This window comes from Scleropages formosus, chromosome 3, assembly GCF_900964775.1.
Source record: "Scleropages formosus chromosome 3, fSclFor1.1, whole genome shotgun sequence".
NCBI classification, from domain to species: Eukaryota; Metazoa; Chordata; class Actinopteri; order Osteoglossiformes; family Osteoglossidae; genus Scleropages; species Scleropages formosus.
Window position 1 is genome coordinate 13,975,028 of NC_041808.1, and position 15,292 is coordinate 13,990,319.

A 15,292-nucleotide genomic window follows, 5' to 3' on the forward strand; every position below is an offset into this window, starting at 1 on the left:
TAACGGTTTGCTGAGCTTTACACTCCCTGAGCCGCCCAGAAGAAAGAGCGAACAAGAAATGGGCTGGAGCCAGATAAACACGCGGTGATCCTGGCTGTTACGGCTTTGGAGATGATTCGCTGAACACTCTGCTAGTCACACTTCCATATCTAACTAGCTAAGTGGTTATATTAAGCAGTTTATTATGTGTTTTGCTGACTAAGTTTTTCGGGCTTCTTGCTAAGATCAGCATCGTATATTTAACTTCCTGCTTATACAACTCAAGTCTGCATCAAACGTAGCTAATTTTAAAACCTGTTTCTTAACTTATAGCATAAAACTGATTTTTTTTTGTCCAATTTTATGAAATACCTTTAACTAGTTTTGTAACAGTAATTTTCAGGCTCCTTTAAGCATATTGAACTTTGATTTTTTTTGCGTTGCGGACAAAATATCGAAATATATTGAATATGTTAAGGAAAATGTGCCGCTTCATCCTAACCTGAATTTTTCTTTTGAGAGTGGCATGTGCTGTCTCACAGACATATTTTTGGGAAAAAATTCGTTTAGCACATATTCTAAAACTTGTCTCCAGAGTGACATGCAATTACTTGATTACTAGATTACTACATAGTAATTAATTGGATGGCATCCTCATCCTAGGTTGATTTGTAGAAACATTAAACCCCCTTCAATCATTGACCCATCTGTGCAGCAGAACATTGTAACACTCATTGCAACACGCTATTGGCAATTGTCACACGTTCACCTGAAACACATCTTTTGACTGTGGGAAGGAACTGGAGCACCCAAGGAAGCAGAAACGTGGAGAACGTACAAACGCTGCACATACTGAGCTTCTCTGATTCCTTGAATTTTGCAGCTTTTAATGTAACCTCAAGCAAATCCTTTTCCACAACCGAGAAATCTGCTTTTCTGAACACGGTGCTATTTATTTAAAAAGGTTCTGTACGTGTAAAAAAATGAATTTTGGGACAGAATGAGTTCTTTTAATACTTTTTGGAGACATACTGTAGAAAGGGTAGAATTCCAGTTAAAATCTTTTATGTCTTTATTCAAAGCCCAACATATGTCGAGATCAACTAAACAGGTCAGCACATGCTCGCATCCCTGAATCGCAGCGTTGGCTGCATGCGACCAGCGACAACGCGTGCTGCCAGCTCAAGGGGTCCTTCCTTACGTTTAACTTTTTGCGTTGTTTCTCGGACACCCGAAAACAATTTTCAGAAGCGGTTGAATAGGAAAACGACCTCAGTGCACTTTCTGTATTGCTGAGTCTTTGTTACGGGAAAGCAAAGTAAAATGTGTCTCTTCTCTCCAGAATGTCTCGACGAGTTGCTCGAGTCCAGCTGCTTTAAAGAAAACCGAGTGTGAAGTCATTGGGCCCTTTTCAGTAGTCTCTTGTGTGAAGTTTCTGATTCTTACCCACGAGGGGCAACCATTGCTCTGTGTGGTGCGTTGCTGCACTACAATGTGTCCTTTCATGGTTCACCACAAGACCCTGGAAGCTCTGCAGTGAACTCCTCTACGCCTTGATCTCTGGCTGGCTGGGGTTTGAAAATGTAGGCACTGTTTCGTGAATGCTGCTACACAGAGAAAGGTACAGGGGTTTCGAAGATAAAATTGAGAGCCTTCGGCGGAGTCCGTTTTTATACTGCCAGAGGTTTGTGGCGTTTGACCATGTTCTTGGGAAAGCAGTACCCACCTCTATAGCTGAATTTCTGAGGCATCTCTATAATGGCATGTGCTCTGAGTCATGTTCTGGCATGCACCGTATGGGGGGTGGTGGGAAGAGGCCACGCCACCTCTATTGGCTCGGCGTCTGCTGTACGGAACCTCTGCAGACTCATCTAGGTCTGTCTGTGTCTTTTTCGGGGCTTTAAAAAAAAAAAAAAGCTGCAAATATACATGTTTGAGTATGTTTTAACACGGCACCTTTCACGGTTGGATCCTTGTCTAAGCACCCTTATTTTAGACTGTTCAGATACCAGCAAACATGTTGTGTCTTTTAAACTTAATTAACCAGCAGTTCATTACTTTCTGTTGTTGCCCATATACGATCCATTCTTACCACACACACACACACACTTTCTGAACCACGTGTCCCGGGGAACCGGAGCCTAAGCCGGCTACACAGGGCGTAAGGCCGGAGGGGAAGGGGACACACCCAGGACGGGACGCCAGTCCGTCGCAAGGCACCCCAAGTGGGACCTGGTCCAACCCACTGCGCCACCGCGCCCCCCCATTCTTACCATAGTAGACATAATAGGGTGATTCTCTGTATACCCAGTATGATTGCCAAGACACTACTGGTCCATAGAACAGGAAATAACATAATGTAAATTGTTAGAGACTAAAGACTGCCATCTCATAACTCCAAGCTTGCTTAAAGACTTAAGCCTCCTGGATGGTTCAGTTTTTAGCACAATCAACGTGGTTTTATATGAACAGTTTAAGGAAAACACATGTTTCTACATTTAAAGTTTAGTGATGTATACACTGGCTCCTTGGATGGTTGGTTGAAATTATGAGTCTAAGATGTGAACACCTTTTCTCGTTTTTTCCCCCACAAAAATTTTATTTATTTATTTATTTATTTATTTATTTATTTTTTTTCTTTATTTTTTTTTTTTTTACTTGTCAGTGTTCTAAAATTTCTGTCTGTCGTGCAGGTGAACTGACCTGTGTTTACCTTTTGAGCTTAGATGGCAGTGAAACACTCCTAAACACAAATGAGCATGGGGCCGCCTTAATTAAACTCACTTCCACAGCATTTACAGCTTGGATTTAGTGTCCATGAATTTTGGTGCCAGCACTTACTATAGAGCCAGACTTTCAGGTTACAAAGTCTTAAAGTGGAGAGAAGGCGATGAACATTCTGCATTTTTTTTTTTTTTTGATGAATCGATCATCACAATTGAATTCGTTTGTGGAGACTATTTTTTTTCCCAGTAATTTTAAGTAGTGCTCGTTTTAATGTAGCTCAGTGTTAACGGAAATTAAATGATGTGCTTTGTACTGGTATTCTCACACACAGACTGAGACTGCTTGTCCCAAGTGGGGTCGTGGTGAACCAGAGCCTAACCCGGCAATGCAGGGCACAAGGCTGGAGGGGGCACACCCAGGGCAGGACGCCAATCCGTCGCAGGGCATCTAAAGCAGGACTCGAACCCCAGACCCACCGGAGAGCAGGCACGGGCCAAACCCGCTGCGCCACCGCTCCCCCCTGGCTATACTGCTGTTTGAGATTGCATTTCCATGTAATAATCATGGGGATCTTGCATACTCAAGGGTTAACCAGTGTTTTTGTCCACGTAACTTGGTAACATAAAACAGTTTCAATGGTTCTGTATTTTTAAAAAGTACAGTCCCACTGGAGACTTTGATGAAACATTTTTGCATATATGACGTAAATGTGGTTAATAAAGATTGCAGTACTTTATGTAAGTTTTTCATTATTATCCAAAAGTAAAAAAAAATGTATTCTTTTGGTTCAATCTGTAAAATACTTTTTTTTATAGAGATAGTCACCCCATATGATGATAAATTCTACACAATAAGTGTATTGTCATATTCTGCTAAATCTGGCCTTTCGCTTTCTTCTGTCCCTGGTCTAGACACGTACTGAGCCTTTTTCCTTTTCTTGTTCTTCTCCAGTCTTGCCCCGGGGAAGCACAGTTTGACAAACCCTTTGCTCTGGCTAGGTTATACTTTACATCCTGCACCTCTACACACCCACAATTGGGAAAGCCCTTATTTACTTTAAGGCCTCGAGGAGCTTATTTTAACCTGGAGACAATGCGTATCTGACTAAACTTAATTTAATTGTTTGCCGTCTGGTGTTAAATCAGATATGCCCATTGAAGTCCTCTTGAAGCCCCAGTTTGAAATGGCATTTTTCCAAATGTTCTAATGCCTCAAAAATGTGAGGAGGCAGGGAACCTGTCCCTTATTGTGGTTATCACACGTCCCACTGGAACCTCAGTTATTTCAAATTGTCCAATAGAATTTTTCAGTATAAGGTAGAAAAAAAAAAGTTTGAGTTTATTATTTATCTAAATGAAAGTTTTAAGCCACTAAGTCACAAAGGTTGCAGCATATGAGTCAGAGACATATTAATTACCAATCTGTTGCTATAAAATGGGTCTAATAATGATTTAATGAATTCGTAAAGCACCATAAGACAGATAAGAATTTTAAAGGCCAACACCTGAATTGCATGTACCTTAATTTCAAAAACACCAACATTTTTACTCTGACAAGGGGACTGGTGTCAAATAATGGTATAATACACCAGACAAGGAAGCTTAGCAATAGGGATAGATGGTCACTTAAAAGGATAATTCCTTAAAAACATTACACAAATGTCTGAAGGTACCACCGAACTGAATCAATACCTGTGTGACCCATTCTCCAGAACTATGTTGTGGGATTCATATATCTAGTATTTTTGGTAGTTACTTGTGTTAGAAAAACAGCAGAAATGCATAGCTGGGTGTAATGATTATGGCAGCTGGTAGCTTAGTAGTTAGAGCTGCAGAGAAAAGAAAAGGGCCTGGAACTGAGCCTTGCGCCACTCCTTATGTAATCTTTGAGTTCTGAAACAACACATTTATCTGTTGCATACGTCTGCAAACACTTTAGAACTGTGCCTAGGGTGAATGCAGTACTCAAGACAATTTCATCATCAGACCAGTAAGTGACCGAGATGCAGCCAGCACATTCTTATACCAGTGGTCGGTTTGCATCCCAAACCTAGGTTATAGTATTACCCCAGGTAATAATCTGAGTCTAAAGTAACCGTTAATTTGATTAACTAGTGTCAGCTGTTGCCTTTGCAGCTCAGCTCTGATTTCAGCAGCCATGCCCAGAATTCCTAGATGCCTTGTCAGTAAGTTAGTTTATACACAATTAGAGCAGAATGCAGCAAAGCTGCTGGAGCTCTATTGTTTTTCTAGTCGTCGTCTTCTCGTTTCCTCCTGTGTTCCATGTTGGGCTGTGGCTCTCGCTGTATTTCGTTAAATGTTTCAGGTGTACGGTTTGGTGGATCTGCTAGTGTCCATCTGCATCAGCCGCATGATTTGTTTCGAAAAGCTTCGAGTAGCATTTTTAAAACTATTTTGCATTGAAGGATGCAAGCAGCACGGACTTTAGCAAGGCAGCCCATGTGCTACTTTCTGCACATCACATACAGAGCATCCCCCGAATCAAGTTTAAAATAAAAATCAATTTCTGAGAATGCAATCGATGAACATACAGCAGTAAGACTGTGAGCCAGCAGATCTTTAGAATCAGCAAACCTGGGAGCTGCATGGTTTTGCTGAGAATGAGATTTTATCCTGCGTCAAGCTCTCTGAGACAGTGGCGCGTGTTCAGTCGGAACTGCCTTCTGACAGTTGTCTTTGGCATTCGTGCTTATGTGGTAGAATCTTCTTAAGAGTTCTATTTATATATTACTGTAATACATAATGGATGCTGCATGCAATCTTTGGTGCAGTTCTGTAAATGAAATTCATATGCAAAAGTGTTTAATTTGTGTCCTCTGTTACAGACATCGCCAACAGAAGGCATAGGATACGATGAATTTCCATGAGCTTCCTTGTGACAGCTCAGCTGGTGACTGCTGTACCTGAGTGCTCCCCCTCTGTTCCCTCTCAGGAAAGGCTTTCGATATTACGTACGTGCGGCTCAAGTTCCACACCAGCCGTCCGGAGAGCTTTGCCATCTACAAGCGAACCAGGGAGGATGGACCGTGGATTCCGTACCAGTACTACAGCGGTTCCTGCGAGAAGACGTACCAGAAGCCGAGCCAGGGGTTTATCCGTACCGGCGAAGATGAGCAGCAGGCCCTGTGCACTGATGACTTCAGCGACATCTCGCCTCTTACCGGGGGCAACGTGGCTTTCTCCACTTTGGAGGGGAGACCCAGTGCTTACAACTTTGACCACAGCCCCGTGTTACAGGTATGGCTCCTCAGCATGATACAGATCAGTCTCAGGAATGTGTAGTTAGTAGTCTTTGACAGGTAGCATCTTGAACTAATAGGATGTGAAGCAAACAGTACCCCACAATGCTATTACTGCTTTAGAACTCTCTCTTTTTTGTTTTAGACTTTTATGAAACAGTTTTTATAGTTGAACGTATGTTTGTTTACTTAAAGAAGCCTCAAAGGGATGTGTTGCTTGGGGGCCTCCGTTTATGAAGTTGGGCATTTCTCCTAAACGCATCAACCTGTCGACAGTTTAATTATTTGGTGATGAGATCATAAGGTTAGTTTGTCTATGGGTGAGGGCTCATCAGTATGAAGCCTCAGATGTATATTAAATGGAATTAATCATATGCTAAAAATGAATAATATTTCTTGTCTGTGTCACTGAGGTGTTCCTGGAAGACTTGCAAGTCCATCTAAAAAAAAAAAATGCATGTCACATAGGGCTACGTATTCACTTCTGGTGCCTCCAGGTTTTTGCGCTACATATGACGTGCAACAAATATTTAAATTCTTGTCGCCGTAATTTCATTTTGAAGTCTCCCTCTCAGTTTAGAACTTGGGTGCTTTGGCAACACTAGGGCGAAGTCCACTAGTGCTCAAAATGATCACGTCGGTGAATACGATGCTTTAATAAAAGCACTAATTTTAAACCAGTATCGCACACTGAATGTCGCACACTGAATGTCACACACTATTCGCAGGAGATCAGTGTTTAACACGCCTGGTCTCATCCAAATTAGGAGCTGGCAGGGCAAAGATGGTTGGACTCCTTCCAGACAGATTGTTTACCACAGGAAGACTGCATGGCCCCTTGCTATTCCAGGACACATTCATCGCCAGGTGGTTAAGGAGAAAAAAAACTATGATTATGTGCTCCCTTAAAAAGTTCCATTGCGTAATACTCCTCAGTTGTCTCTGTCTCGGTCTGGAATGTTGTGCCTGGAAAAAGGTGAACCCTGTGTTTCATTTTTTAAACCGCTTCATGTCGCGAAATACCTCTGTGGAATTAGCGCAAATTCAAGTTGCGCGGCTGTGTCGTAGGATTGTGTTTCACCGTCGTCCGCTCCTCATGAAGCATGGGCAAGGTCTCGTGTAACAGGATTCTCGTAGGAGGAAGCTATTTGAACAACATGCCACAGAATTAGGGTTATTTCAGGAAAAGTAGAATGCTGAGCAAATGACATTGCCCCAAGGTACTAATTTTTAGCTTGAAGTTACTTAATTCATCTAGCCTAATAATAAGAATTTTATCATTTGTCAGGTTAGATCTTCAAGCGCCAGTGTGTTGAGACTGGCAGCATCAACTGGAAGAATGTCCGATTAAATGGCTTAATATAGGTCATGAGATCATGTGACACTTTTAAATTTAAAAGCAGACCTCTGGACTTCAGAGTTTCTGTGGTGTTGAGACTGCTTCTGAACCTCTATTGATGACTACTTACGGAAAATCCCAGCGACTCAAAATACACGCAACATAATGAAGCAAATTATCGTTTTTCCATTGCTCTGTGTGACTTTAACCCGGTGCCCCGATATCCTTCCTCTTTATTTAGCTATTTATATCAAACCCAGGAAGTCAGGAATGGGCTTGTTGATGGGTAGAGTTCAGGGAGCGGTTTGGGTGTGGTGGTGGCATCACTGTCCAGCAAGGTTCATTCTTGTAAGGACCAGCTTCACGCAGCTCCTTTAACCTTTATGACGTTAATATTAATGATCAAAGGTGTGTTTTGGCTTGGTCCTTGACCTTCTCCAACAGACTTAATTTTTCAAGTATTCAGTATGAGTGGTACTTTTCCCCCAGACAAACAAATTGACTTAGATTTTTCAATTTGTCACATCTTTCTCCAAAGCTATTTACTATGTTGAGTTTACGTACTGTTCTACTTACAGTGTTTTACCCATTTAGCTGGGTAATTTTATCAGATCAGAGGAAACTACAGCTGGGGGTGGGATTCAAACCTGGGTACTGTGATTGCGCATTGGTGGGTCTAACCACCAAACACTCCCTGCCACGTAAAATGCATTATTTCTATGGTTGGAAGAGCTCAGGAACCATCTTATCTCACTTCTTGTTTTGCGTCACCCTTCTCTCAGACATCCGTCCTATGAGCTCAGACAGCTGTGGAACAGTCTGCTCCTAAACTGTCCCTCAAGGGAGGCCATGGTCTCCAAGTCTCTCATGGATTCTATAGTGGTTATTGGTAAAAAGTCTTGTTTGTTTTGTATATAAATAAACAAAATTGCTGCTATCGGAAGTTATTTCAGCTCTCCAGAATGTATGAAAAGTTTTCTTTATACATTTTTGCAAGAAATGAATGAACACTCCACTCAGTATGCTTTGTCTTGAAGGGGGCGGGGGGTGAGGAGGTTGGTATGTGTCCTCAAGTGCACATCAACCTAGGAACGGAAGTCGTACTCCAGAAAAAGAATGCACTGTTTCTGTGTCTTTGAGCACTAGGGTACTATGACCTTACTTCCTGACTGGACTACGAACAGCGGTCAGTCGTGAACTTGAGTGAGAACACTCTTCCGTTTCACGAGCAAATTATTAAGGTTTCTCAAACAGGAAAACACAATCTGGAAACCTTAATCTTTTTTTTTTTTTTTTTTTTTTTTTGGTAAGCCTGTCCAGTCACATCTAGTTTCAGAGTATTAAAACAGTTTAACTGTTACATCCAAGCATTGCTGGATGAGCTTCTGAATTGCATATGAGTTTAAAATGAACTTTTTATTCCTCTGAAACACTAAAGACACATCTTTAACAAATTTGTCTTTTTCAGGAATGGGTGACAGCCACTGATATCAGAGTTACGCTCAACAGGCTCAACACCTTTGGAGATGAAGTTTTTAATGATCCCAAGGTCCTCAAGTCCTACTATTATGCCATTTCAGACTTTGCGGTGGGAGGAAGGTAAGCACAAAGATGACTGCTGCAATTCTTTGTATGAATGTATCAGTATCCATAATTTCACTATTATTTGAAGAAGGTTTTCTAAGAAGTGCTTTGCAAGAAAAAAGTTTAACAGTTCACTCAGTGTAGTGAATGGAGACTATTGCCTGGGCTAAGGGTTTTCTGTACCCCAGATCATATGATTTTTTTTTTATCTTACATATGTTTAACCTTAATTTAAGCTTCATCACTGAGGCTCCATTATAGAAAGTATAATGGTAATAAGCAACCTTTCCTATACACAAGAAAAATGCACAGTTTTTTTTTAAGTGCATATTCCTGAACTTATTTTTGAGTTTTCTTCCGGGGTTTTCAAATTTTTAAAGATGCAATACTGTGGATGCAAAATATTGCAAGATATATGTATCTATAGGCAAGAAGTGTGTTCCTGGAAATTCAGTTTTCTCTTTCATAAAGAATAAGTATTCCATGTGGTACTATCAATATCTTCTAAGACCGTCTGCCGTGAGACTCGGCTGGCTTAGAACTCATTGTTTGTATGGCATATGTTGATTATAATAGGGGAAGTCTGAAAGCAGTACATATGATACAAAGTATAGGTGTTTTCCGGGTGGTATTTACAAGCAAGTTACTCTGCTCCAGGTGCAAGTGCAATGGTCATGCAAGTGAGTGTTTAAAGGACAGCCGGCATAAGCTGGTGTGCAACTGCAAGCACAACACTGCTGGCACTGACTGTGAAGTGTGCAAGCCCTTCTACAATGACCGGCCCTGGAGAAGAGCAACGGCGGAGAACGCCAACGAGTGTCTGCGTAAGTTCTCCTCCACCATCCAATACATTACATGAATATGGATCCTTTTTTTCTGAGCAGTGATGGTGTTCTTGGTCACTAAGCTTAATAGCCAGTGCTAAATACAATAAAGTAAAATATGCAGGAAAAGGAAAAGATACATTAACCAGTGAACTTTTCATGCAACTCAAAGTAAAATGCCTCTCTTTTTAAAAGAATACAACATGTAATAACAAGAAAAGCACTCTTTTCAAGTTGTCTCACTCATTGGTCTCTGTGATTTTGCAATTAAATTGTAAAGTTTTTTCTTAACCTTAATTGAATTTTCCTTTGAAATGTTGAAGTGTCTTTAATTAATGTGTCTAGCCTATCTATAAGCAAATTTAGATCATGTTACACTAAATCACCACCTTTCAGAGGGCACAGTGAAGGGATGAAATGATTGTGGTTACATCAGTTGAATTTGCTTCTATTGCATAGGATCATGGAGCCATGGCATTAGGCTTAAATTTTTCTAAGTAAAAGATGCTTATTATTTCTGCCAGTGCTAACATTATCTGCTTGGTTCATCAAGGAATCGGGATATGCAGACTGTAATGAAGCAAGTTTTCTAATTGAAATTGTGATGAGAGGACAAAGACATGTGGTTATGGCAGGGCAGTATGTAGAGCAAGTAAATGAAGGTGTTGCTTCGTAAATGTAGGGTGAGTTGTACTTCTGCCCATGGCCTGCTTAAAACTTGCCCGTTGTTCTCATCTTCCCAGCATGCAACTGCAATGGCAAGTCTGCAGAATGCTACTTTGACCCAGAGTTGTACCGTGCCACCGGTCACGGCGGACACTGCCGTAACTGTGCCGACAACACCGACGGACCCAACTGCGAGCGCTGCTTAGACAACTATTACAGGGACGGCTTGTCCAGTTACTGTTCTCCGTGTAGCTGCAATCCAGTGGGTGAGTTTGTTTCTCAGATCTCAGCACTCCCACTGTTTTTGTTGGCTGCATAAGGAAATTAAAACACCACACACCACAAGAACTGTATAACATGGATGTCTCGATTGTATAAATGTGTTCGGTTTTGGTTCAGATATCGCACGCGCGATCCAAGGTATTTTGCATGTAAGACTAAACAAGGCACTAATGAGACCGAGCACAGTTTTCCTTCGTCTTTTTCTGAAACTTTGTAAATCTCACTAGGCTCCCTCAGCACGCAATGTGACAACAACGGGCGCTGCAGCTGCAAGCCAGGGGTGATGGGGGACAAGTGTGACCGGTGCCAGCCTGGGTATCACAGCCTCTCAGAGGCAGGCTGCAGGTACACATGCATCATGCTTTGTCTGTGCTGTGTCTGTGCTGCCATGTTGCCCGTATACAATTTTTTGAAGATGTTTTGTGCTCACTGCGCTCACATGAGAGCATGTGTTCCAGAAGGGTGTTAAGCACCTGTCTCTTGCCCCAGGCCTTGCTCCTGTAACCCCTTCGGGAGCACCCAGGAGTGTGACATCCAGACGGGTCGCTGCCAGTGCAAGGAGAACGTGGAGGGGTTCAGCTGTGATAGGTACCATATCCCCTCCCCCCCATTCTTTAGCACATGTGGAATTCTGTGCAGACAGGATGTGGCCTGTTACTGTTGGTGAACTAGATTAGAAGCAAGTAGAACGAATTGCTTTCATTTGAAACTTGCTGAAACCTGCTGAATTTATGTTGTGAATTCTGGTACGGCTCGTACGGAAAATCTTCATTCGCTTTCGAAACTGTATGTTTAAGTCTTGTGCTTCAGCTGTCCTTCCATGCTCAGTTTCTAAATTCTAGTGCCATGTACTCATAAGCGGCTCGTAGATGGCGCCCTCCCCAGATGGGTGCATGCTGCTTTGCCTTCTATGGTCCTCGCTAAGTAAAAGACACAAGCGCTCCAGTCCTCTGGACCTTGTGCTGCCATTGTTCTGTGACTCTGCATTTTTAACCCTGCTCCTGATGCGAGACAAATAGATTCCTCTTGAATGTGTGCCTGATCTTTTCCACACTTCCAGAAGTGCTCAGATGCTAAATGTAGCAGGTATGTCTGAGCCACTCAGTCTGGGAACAGATGAAATGACTAATATTAGCACTCAGATGTCAATGCCACAAAGGGGTGGGGACCGACATAAGCTCACCGGATTTGTTTTAAGTGGACGTTTGTGCCGAAAAACTAAAAAAAAAAAAATTGTGAAAATTCCATGTTAATATTTTGACTGCATTCCCTCAAAATGTCAAGTATAGTTTTGTATCTTATAGTAGCATTGATTAGATAAACTGAGGACTTTTCAAACTGTCATCTTAAATGCACACTTCAGATACAACTAGGGATATGGGAAAGGTGGATCTTCCGTTAATAGCGTAGCTCAAAAACATTATCATATCAGAATTTTGAATTTATAATTATATCAAACTTGGATTTAATATTTTAGATCTGTTACAAGCTGTGTGGAAGGCATCCTGTACTGGATTTGTACTACGACTGAAGTCCGATTTTGGTTGTCTTTTCAGGTGCAAGCTGGGGTACTTCAACTTGGACCCACTGAATCCTCAGGGCTGCACTCCGTGTTTCTGCTTCCAGCACTCGGCGGTGTGCAACTCTGCCGACGGGTACAGCGCGCACGTTGTGACCTCCGGCTTCGAAAGAAGTGAGTTTCTCTTCTGTGACTGCTCTGGTTAGGGCATGGCAAAGTGGACCTTTTGGAATGCTCCTGTTTCGTTATTTATTTTGAAGTCTGACTTAACAGTAATCAACAGGCTATTTAGGGTCGCGCACACATGCACGCACGCTCCAGCTCGGCCAGGGTTACCGCATTTGTTTTCCTCAGGTTTTTTTCCATCTCTTATGTTTTCGTTTGCTGTTTTGCTTCATGAGGTCTGCCCGCTTCTCAGTTACTTCAAGGTGTTGCTGTAAATTAATTTAGCTGACACTTCGACGTCCCCTAGAGGAATAAATGTCAGTGTGATGCCAGGTATCAGACCTCAGTATTTGCCTCATATGCTAGAAGGCACCTGGGAAGTTTTTCAGCTTTGCTTTATGCTTTTATACTAAAGAGCTACCAAAATAATTCTCTGACCCTGCAGTTTAATGCTGCAGTATAATGTTGGATGTAGCAATCCCCATACTTCTTGTGAGTCATTTATTAAAAAAAATTTGAAACCTTGGCCTGTGTAAAATTTCACCTAGATTTTTACACCATTCGGTATTCTTCAGAAAATAAGGCAGAAACAGTGAAATGATATAATTCCATTTGAAGTTGGTAGTAAAATTAGTCGTTTTACAATAAACCAGGATCACTTAAGTGTTAATGCAATGTTTTTGAGGACATTGATATCTGAATTCACGTAGTATTTTGCGTTTCTGTTCGGTCAGTTTTGATATTACTCAGCTCTCCTGCTAGTATTTAAATAAAAGCTATAATGGCACGTTCTGTGTGCAGTTTGTAGTGGAAGTTTTGTAGGCAAGTACTTGTGTAAATTGAGTGTAAATTGTTGGTTGCGAATGAGGTCTGTACATGTCTGGATACATGGAATTAAAGGTACTGTGCAGTGCGGCATTGTGTACCAGACTGTGGCGGCAGCTGCTTAAGCACCTTGACCGTGACACAATAGGGGAAATGAGAAGTCTAGCCGGATGCGTCATCCAGTGATACTGTGGTTACGGCAAAAACGTCTCCCTAAATAAATTAATGTTGGCGCTAGCACTCAAACTTACTTCAACAGATCTAAACAGGTGAACTTGTTTAGGAGCTACACAACAGTCTCTGAAAATAAATCTGCCATTCTGTTTTTTTTACAAAACTAGCACAACTCTGCCCTGGCCCACTTAGCAAAATTAATCAGTTTTAATTAGAGATGCTTATGATCATACTGGCCTCCATATTTCCGGTACGTGTCTGAGCGGAAAACGTGCCGCACGCAGACTAGAACAGTTACAGTAAATGCAGTGTGGAGCTTGTCTGTAATGTAGGAAGGGCAATAATAAATCTGACCCTTGAATTCGACTGTTGCCATTGTAGGCAATGAGGGCTGGAGCGGTCAGCAGCAAGACGGCAGCAGTGTCCAGGTGCAGTGGTCCCCCAGCAGACAAGAGATCTCGCTCATCTCTGATGACTACTTTCCTATGTACTTTGTGGCTCCAGGTATGGGACACATTTGAATACAAGAGTGTGTGATGGAAGTCTTCATAGAAGTGTACTTTATACGTACATGTACCATATACATTCTATGTGATATTTTGGTTTTTTCCTTGCAGTCACAATGGTTGGACTTACACTTACGATATTTTTAATGCGCCGAAAAAGAAATATAATTAAGGCATATGTCTTTAGTTGCAAAAGTTTTAGATAAAACATGGAGAAATTTGAGCAAGTGTGTAAAGTGCAACTGCGGGTTCTGCTGCTGATATCCATGTCCCTGCATTCCTTTGTTGAAATCGACAGAGAAGTTCTTGGGCAATCAGTTCCTGAGCTATGGACAGAATCTTACCCTGAACTTCCGGGTTGATCGACGGGACACACGCCTCTCTGCTGAGGATGTGGTGTTGGAAGGGGCAGGGCTGCGCATTGCGGTACCTCTGATTGCACAAGGCAATGCTTATCCAGGAGAGAATACGCAGACATATGTGTTCAGGTACGAGGATGGCTTACTGGAGCGCATTGGCAGGGGTAACCTACAAAAAAAAGTTTACTTTGATTAGAATAAATGAATTCTGACCTTCACAAAGCTTAAGTTGTACATTTGTCTGACCTGACTGAATATTTTCCATTTATAGCAAGTCTTTATTATGTGCTGTCATTTTCTGAAACTGGTCACAGCTGTTGGTATTAGAATAAACCGGAAAAAAAGGTGTTGTCTCCGGATGTTTATATCCGTAATGTCAGGCGTACTCATCTTTGTACATGGGCTGAGTCCTCTGAGTCTCTGTTGTGAACTGCAGGTTACATGACGCCACAGATTACCCCTGGAGGCCCACTCTGTCCCATTCGGACTTCCAGAAGCTGCTTCACAACTTGACTGCGATCAAGATCCGTGGCACCTACAGTGAAAGAAGTATGTGTGTATATACACTCAAAAATATATAAGACAGGATATAAGTATACTTTCAATGTGAACTTTGCATACTTTTTACAAAGTACAACTTTGGGGTGTTTCATCATACAAAACGCAGAAAGTGTTTTTCTTATAGAAGTGTGATGGTGGTAATAAACTCTTATCTGTACATATCTGTATATTCAGGAACTAAGGGTTAAGGACATAATGAGGAGCTTGTGATTTTTTTTTTTTTTGGGGGGGTCAGTGTTTACAGCAGGCATTCATGTAAACAGGTTATCCAAGACAAATGTGGTAGGCTTCATTTCCCAGAAAATTTCTCCAGGCTGGTTTATTTAGTCCTTTTAAGCAAACAGTCAGGACAGCTGGACAGGTTTAGACAGTACAACACATTACGGCAAGTCCACTGAATATGAATCATTACAAATGGACAGACCAAACCACACAGCGGGGCGTCCAACTCCTAATGACGGTATAATGGGACATCAACTGAAGTCTGAACTGTCATGGTGTATGTTTTCACTTCTAAAATCTG

At 41.8% G+C, this 15,292-nt stretch overlaps 1 protein-coding gene across 1 annotated transcript in view; it reads left to right on the top strand.

Moving 5' to 3' along the window:
• lamc1 (laminin, gamma 1) overlaps positions 1-15,292 on the top strand; it is a 43,308-nt gene that overhangs the window by 17,437 nt on the left and 10,579 nt on the right. The window contains exons 2-11 of the mRNA XM_018753444.2: positions 5,659-5,963; positions 8,773-8,903; positions 9,546-9,712; positions 10,456-10,644; positions 10,888-11,005; positions 11,150-11,248; positions 12,217-12,353; positions 13,725-13,847; positions 14,148-14,337; positions 14,645-14,757. Of these exons, the coding sequence (XP_018608960.2) occupies positions 5,659-5,963; positions 8,773-8,903; positions 9,546-9,712; positions 10,456-10,644; positions 10,888-11,005; positions 11,150-11,248; positions 12,217-12,353; positions 13,725-13,847; positions 14,148-14,337; positions 14,645-14,757 (1,572 nt within the window). The remainder of the gene's footprint in view (positions 1-5,658; positions 5,964-8,772; positions 8,904-9,545; positions 9,713-10,455; positions 10,645-10,887; positions 11,006-11,149; positions 11,249-12,216; positions 12,354-13,724; positions 13,848-14,147; positions 14,338-14,644; positions 14,758-15,292) is intronic.